The 7,146-nt window shown below is 42.6% G+C and overlaps 1 protein-coding gene across 1 annotated transcript; it reads right to left on the reverse strand.

The window, feature by feature from the left end:
* Positions 1–436: 436 nt before the first annotated feature.
* On the reverse strand, positions 437–6,053 carry LOC119803824 (heat shock transcription factor, Y-linked-like). The gene is made up of 2 exons (XM_038315251.2): positions 5,916–6,053; positions 437–1,642 (listed from the first exon to the last, which is right to left on the reverse strand). The coding sequence occupies exons 1-2, from the start codon at positions 6,051–6,053 to the stop codon at positions 437–439; spliced, it is 1,344 nt and encodes a 447-aa protein (XP_038171179.2).
* Between the last annotated feature and the right edge of the window lie 1,093 nt (positions 6,054–7,146).

Raw genomic sequence — 7,146 nt, forward strand, 5'->3', positions numbered from 1 at the left:
GCGTGTGTTTACATATGTGTATACTCTACATATGGATACACAGATATATTTGTATAGAGCTACCAGTATTTACTTGTATGCATATACACTTTCTTTTTAAGTCGGGTATTTCATTTTATGTGTGTGGATAAGTTTTGCCCGCATGCATGTCTGCACACCACATGCCGGTACTGCCCATGGAGGCCAGAAGAGCGAGCGTATTGGACAGCCTGGAACTGAGTTCCAGAGAGTTTCTAGTTGTCTTGTGGTCTGAGAATCATACCCAGCAGGTCTAGAAGACCAATCAGTACTCTTTAAGGTGTACATAGAGTTTTATTGTTCAATTGTGACGGTTTCAGGTACACGTCTGATTGTCAACAAGAATTCTAATCTCTGACACGCTGAATAGCTCCAGAAACAACTAAGTAGATCGTTGGTAAATAGAAAATTGATAGCATCATAAGGATGGGTGATGATTTGACGTTGACGCCAACGTAGTGGACGCTACCCTTTCCTTGTACGTTGGTAACTTGGGTTCACCTCGTGGTTTTGAGTCAGAATACGTAGGTGAACTGGGTGCAAAGTGACGGAACCCGGGTTGAAAAGGAGACGGCTCTGCCTGTTTCTCAACACAACTCTTCCACAAGTGGGGCACATCCCTGTGGTTCTGAGTAATAGAAGTTATAATGAAATTCACCGTGTTGTCGTTGGCTGGGGTGTAGATTCTCTGCGAGTCCATGTGGAGAGGGGACACCTCATTTACGGGAGCAGGGCAATGGGTTAGAATTTCTTCAGGGGGTCTATAGGAGCTCGACGTCGCCAGAGAAAAGTCCCTTCTGATTCCGTCCATCGTATCAGAACCTCCCTGGGCAGTAGAAGGCTTCTGTCTCAGAAAGACGTTTGAAATGCTGGACCTGGACAGGAGGCTGCTCTCGCTGGTTTGAACAGCTACACCCAAACTGTGGTCGTCAATGTTGTCCAAGTCTGGACTGAAATGTTTGTTCTTAAAATCCGGAAGTGATGGGGCCGCCCCCCGGGATGCGGTCTTTATCCCAATTCTCCGTTTCATTCTCTCTATAAGATGGGGGCAGTCACGCAAGAAGTTTGGGTTCTGATAGAACTGTAACTTACATGAGGGAGAGACTCCTTTTTCTTCAGCCAGGAAGTCAGGGAGCGATGCGGATCTCTGGAAGTTCTGCCTCATTTTCTTAAATCCGTACAGATTCAGCTGCCGGACCAAACTCTTCATGCTATCGGTTTCAAATATTCTGAAGGGGGCCTTTCTCTCCAGCACTTCCCTTTTGAAGAGTTCTTCATTGATGACTATGTAAGTCCCGGCCTCATCCCACCAAATAGATTTAAATTTATCACTTCCCACTATTTTCCAAAGCTTTCTGGGAAAGGTCATTGAGAATAAATTACTGTCTTCATCCGGCTCGGAGGCACAGAGGGTATGGGGCGGCCTCTTTATCAAGAACCGCTGAGCCAGGACCTGAAATGCACTCTCCTCGATGATAGCCCACAAGTCCGAGTCCCCCTGACCTGTGTCCTCACACAGAGGACGGCTGGAAGGGGTCTCTGAATCAGCTGATACGTCATGAGGGGAAGCGTCCGGGATTTCTGAAGAAGCGACCGGGATTTCCGACCGTGCCTCTGCCATTTCCTGTAAAGTGAACACTTCACACTACCTGCACATACCCCGCATCGGAACCGGCTCTGTGCTCTGCAGCTCCCAGTGGCGCTTCGTGAGTCCTGCAAACCGGAGTAAGCAATGGCATCACAAAGGTCAGTCTGAGAGCTGTGACGTCACAGAATGGCTTTGGGCTCCTAGTGATCCCAGAACAGCATTATGCCCAAAACTGTCCTGTCCTACGCAGAAATGCTCCCCGTGAAGCGAAAGATTACCAACTGAAGATTTCAAAATCTCATTCCTAAAGACACTTCCTTTTTTTCCATTTTTTTTTTTTTTTTTTTTTTTTTTTTTTTTTTTTTTTGAGACAGAGTTTCTCTGTGGCTTTGGAGCTGTCCTGGAACTAGCTCTTGTAGACCAGGCTGGCCTCGAACTCACAGAGATCCATCTGCCTCTGCCTCCCGAGTGCTGGGATTAAAGGCGTGGGCCACCACCGCCCGGCTTTTCCTTCTTTTTTAATTATACTTTTTATTATTTCAAACAATTTGAAATTTAAATATATTTTGATCATATCCTTCCCCTCCGCACCTGTCCAGATCCCCTTCCTCCCTACCCAGCCAACTTTAAGTTCTTTCTCAAAAACCCAGTACAACAACAAAAATCCCCAAAGCCAAGAAAACAAAACACTACCCCCCCCCAAAAAAATAAATAAATAAAAACAAAAACAAACCACCAAACTATAACCAAATTAAAGTGTAGGAAAAAAAAAAAACCTGTGAAGCCCATTATATGTTGGTCAGCTACTCCTGAACACGAGGCCGACCTGGAGTGGTTGATGGCCCCACTGACACTCCTTTGGAGAAAGCCAGATTTTTCTTCTCCATCGGATACAAAGGACAATTTCATTGTTAACCCACCTCTTCCTCGCCCACCCAGAACTCTGAAGCTCTGCGCCATCTCTCCAGCCCTGGCAGACTTACATTTTTATATAGAATATTTTTCCAGCCCTTCATTCTTAGATATAATATTTTATATATGTACATACATTTATATAGTGGTATATCATATATATAGTGATAAATGGCTGTACATATATATATATATACATATATGTTTAATTATATTTGCAAAAACAAGAAAAACACTAGCATTACAAGCCAAAATGAATGACCTGTAAATCGGATTGAATAAGCTATGGTACAACTGGGAGATTTAAACCATCTGAATCTTCACTGCGAGTGATGTTGAAACAATTTGATGTCCAAAATGATTGAACATTGGGGGGGAGGGAGAGGACAGAAAACGTAGGCACAGGTTTGCTTGCTTCACGCAACCTCACGGAAGCTGCATCACTGACCCCAGCGTGAACGGTGAGACTAGAAGGTTCTACGCACTGGAAACATCCAAATGACCTTCATTTTCGTGACGGTTCTCTTTCAGATCTAACACCCAAGCTACGGGCCATGAAAGGAAAAGTTGATAAACTGGACTTCGTCTATGCAAAAGTCATAGCCAAGAGAAGGACAAGACAAGCCAGGGACTAGAGGGAAGAATTTGTAAAGAGACGTGCATGATAAAAGATGCATTAAAAACTCCTAAAATTCAACAATGAGGAAAAAAAAAGTCCAATTTAAAAATAATTCGCAAACGAACGTGGACACTTCACCGTGAACAAAGACAACAAAGGAGAATATAAAAAGATGACATCATATTTCATCTGGGAAATGGACATTAAAACAGCATGAGGTACTGCTACAGGCTGAGTGCCGTGGCCCCAGTCCAGAGCATCGGCAACAGCCAAAGGATGACGCTCATGGCGCCTCATGTGACTTTCTTAGAGATCAGTGAGGACAGGGAGGCTAACGGGGTGCCTCGGCCTCTTCCCATGAACTATGATGGTGAGTCTTGAAACAACCGGGATGCTCACCCACTGCTGGTGAGTATTCAAAGCATTGTAGCCGCCTCACGAGAGAGTTGGACAGTCTCTTACACCAACGCTAGATGGTACTCTTATTGAACAGAGTTGCAAATCCCCAGGAGTTGAAAACTGATATCCACACAAAAGCTTGCTCAAGGATGTTTTGGGTAGCCTTTCCTCAAAACTGCCAAAATTTGACAGCAACCAAGATATCTCTACGTGAGTGAGAGGGTTTGGCATTCTGAATGTTTTTGAAATGTCAAAATGTGGAAATGGTGTGAAGATGGGTGGTTTTAGAGCTGTGAAGTAGGGAACACACAGAGGCAGAACAGCGTGGTGAAAACATCCTGGGTGGTACCCGGATAGTGGATGAGCAACATTGTATATCTCTCTAAAGCAATTAGATGTACGAATCCAAGGCGTACCTAAGGAGACCATCCTTGGTGGTAATCATTAGACACGTTTTTTTGTTTGTTTGTTTGTTTGTTTGTTGTTTTTTTAAACAGGGTTTCTCCGTAGCTTTGGAGCCTGTCCTGGAACTAGCTCTTGTAGACCAGGCCGGCCGGGAACTCACAGAGATCCGCCTGCCTCTGCCTCCCTAGTGCTGGCATTAAAGGCCTGGGCCACCACCACCCGGCTAGCCACATATTTTTTTCATCAGCTATTAGAAATGCAGATATCCAGTAAAGGATAACGAAGGGGAGGTTATGTGCTCAGAGACAGAAGTAGAAGAGAGACACCCGCACCTTCCTGTGCATTGAATTAAGAGTGTGAAATTGCTTTAGAAATCTTTTTTTTAACAAAGCATAAAGTATGTATGATTGGGCCTTTTATAATAATTCGAAACAAACACTAGCAATTAGTTGTACCTTAATGGGAAGTATAAAATTTGCCTAGATGTAATGTTCTACTCTTTGTCCAGTATTAAGAGGAAGCCAGAAACGCATGTTATACGGATGTTTATGGGAGAATCAGATCAATATGACCACTCTTCTTCTTCCCCAGTTTCGTGGAGTTTTTATGTGTGAGAGCAAACTCAAACCATGGGTAACAAAGAGAGCTAATAAAAATTCATCTAGGGATGAGTAACGTGTGTAAAATGCCACCCCCCCAAAAAAGCCTTTCCTTTCCAAAGGTAACCAGAAATATGAGATCCATACATTGATGTCAGAGGCAAAGCAAAGGGGGAAATGTCATATAGAGAAACTGAAAGAATCTGATAGAAGAAAATTTACCAAGAATTCAAGATGAAGTGACTTCAGTACAAGTGTACTGTTAAACAGCAGTAGCTATAGGCATTTTTACAATCCTTATTTAAAGTATGTTCCATTGCTAAGTCTACCTTTACTCTTTATTCCCTCTAAGGAGAAATATCTTTTTTCATCGTGTCCTTTGTGTTTAAGGAAAAAAAAAAAAAAACCTTTAAAAAGTAAATACTTAGCTTTGGAAAAAAACCTACAAAATTGCTAACAGGCAAGCAGCAGGAAGTTTCATTTCAATTCAGATAAACTTCAAAGTGATATGGGGTTCTGAGGACCACTGTCTAGCCCAAAACCAAATCAAGCTGAAGGTCATATATAAACAAATGTGTTTATGTCTTTTTTTTCCTCTACACATCAAGTTTCTCTTTTTCACCTAACAGGATGAAACATAGTATTTTAAACATATCTGTTTAGAATGAAAGAGAGAGAGAGAGAGAGAGAGAGAGAGGGAGGGGAGAGAGAGAGAGAGAGAGAGAGAGAGAGAGAGAGAGAGAGAGAGAGAGAGAGAGAGAAACAGCCAAGTTTTCCTTCTCAAGTGTGAAGTTACAAAGATTAATATTAAATCTAGACCTATGGATCTGGGGACACCTTTAGGCCCATGTTCTAACCTAAATCTCATTTAAAGAACCATCTTTAATAAGCTTTGCTTGAGTCAGTCTCCATGAATGCTCACCTCCATTACTACATGTGTAATCTCTGCCCACAGACTGCCAGGAACTAAGGGCTCCTCTCCTGAATGAGGGTCTTGCCTGGGTACAAAGACGTGTGCTCTGAAGTGGTTATAAAACCGACTACTTAAAATGGCGTGTTTGAGTCACAGAGAGTTTAATGCTTCTGTAGAAATAAGTCAAAAGGCATATGAAATTCTCTTGATAAAATATCACAGAGTTACACAAGGAAGGAGACAAAATAAAATAAATTCCCCTAATGTATCGCAAATACCAAGCATTACACGCTACCTACAAGCCATATGTTTTTTCCATCTGTTCTGCTATCATCAACTAAATTTATAGTATTTGGGCTATCAGAAGGATTGTCAAATACGAGCTGGGCATGAATTTAAACCTAGGTGTTACTGTTGGGTTTTCTCTTTTCTTTTCCTTTCTTTTTTAAAGAAGCTACCCACTTCTACGCCCACGCTACCACTGATGGCATTTAAGGAGTTTGGATAAAGAGTCTCCCAGCATCTCTGAGGACTGGAATCAGCCATCAGGAGGTTTAGACTGGCCATCACTACCTGATCCATCTCCTGCTGTTTCAACATCTTGAGTGAGGGCTGCTTAAAGAGATATCAGAATTTCTAAAGGTAGATGAGATCCTTTTAAGGGCTAAAGGACTGGCCTTATGGCTTTTGATTGGGAAATTCTGCTGTTTCGTTAGCCGGAATGGATGATGATGTCCCATGACCTTGTAATTGCTTCTACCCTCCTGTTCTGCAAAGGTGGAGACTGTCACTCCCTTAGACTATGTGAGAATGCGTTAATCCGGGAATTAGCCAGAAAAACTAGTTCTACTATTTTGGCCAAATTTAAGCAAACCTCTATTAAAATATTAAATACTGACCAACATAGAATTTGGTCAGGACCATCACCTGGAAATTTTTCAGGTAAGTGGCTCCAAGATACGTTGACGGGACTTAAGGGCAAAACCAATGGGCCACAATACTCCCCCATGAGACTTTGGTGTTATCTTTTAAGAACTACAACTCCCAGAATCCCAGGAAGTTTCCTGGTCCTTGAGCAGGTGTTATCTTTCAAGAAGTACAATTTTCAGAATTTTAGGAAATTACCTGGTCTTTGGGCAGGTGGGACTTACCGGTTAACTTCGGGTCTTACAAAAGGTGACAAAAAGCCATCCAAGACTCTGTTGCATCATCTGAGACTGAGTGGGAGTTCCGAGTGACATGTCTGTTGTGGAATATTTGTACACTGTGTGAAAAATGTATTTGCTGTGATCGGTGTATAAAAAGCTGAATGGCCAATAATGAGGCAGGAGGTATAGGCAGAATTTCTGGGAAGAGATAGGGAGAGGAGGAGGATTCTAGGCATGCAGAAGTCAGGAGATATGGAGAGGAAACAGGAGGCACAAGATGGAAGAGAGGTACCACTGCGTGATAGAATATAGGTTAATATAAATCGGTTAATGTAAGTTATAAGAGCTAGTTAGGAACAAACCTCAGCTATAGGCCAAGATTTTGTAATTTATAAGAAGCCTTCATGTCATTATTTAGAAGCCGACTGTGGGACAGAGAAAGACTCACTACACATGACACTCAAGGTGGAGGCAGGCTCGAAGATGCAGACATAGGGCCTGAGAAAGCTAAGAAAGTTCTAGACTAGGAGCCGGATGTGGATTTC

The sequence above is a fragment of the Arvicola amphibius genome, chromosome 18 (assembly GCF_903992535.2).
Source record: "Arvicola amphibius chromosome 18, mArvAmp1.2, whole genome shotgun sequence".
NCBI lineage: Eukaryota > Metazoa > Chordata > Mammalia > Rodentia > Cricetidae > Arvicola > Arvicola amphibius.

What these genes read in the sequence shown, in the direction of transcription:
- LOC119803824 (XM_038315251.2), bottom strand. Translation starts at nt 6,053, where the DNA reads ATGTTGAAACAGCAGGAGATGGATCAGGTAGTGATGGCCAGTCTAAAC. An exon ending in GTGGTAGCGTGGGCGTAGAA is followed by an intron (nt 1,643 to 5,915) that starts GTGGGTAGCTTC and finishes TTCACTTTACAG; the next exon opens with GAAATGGCAGAGGCACGGTC.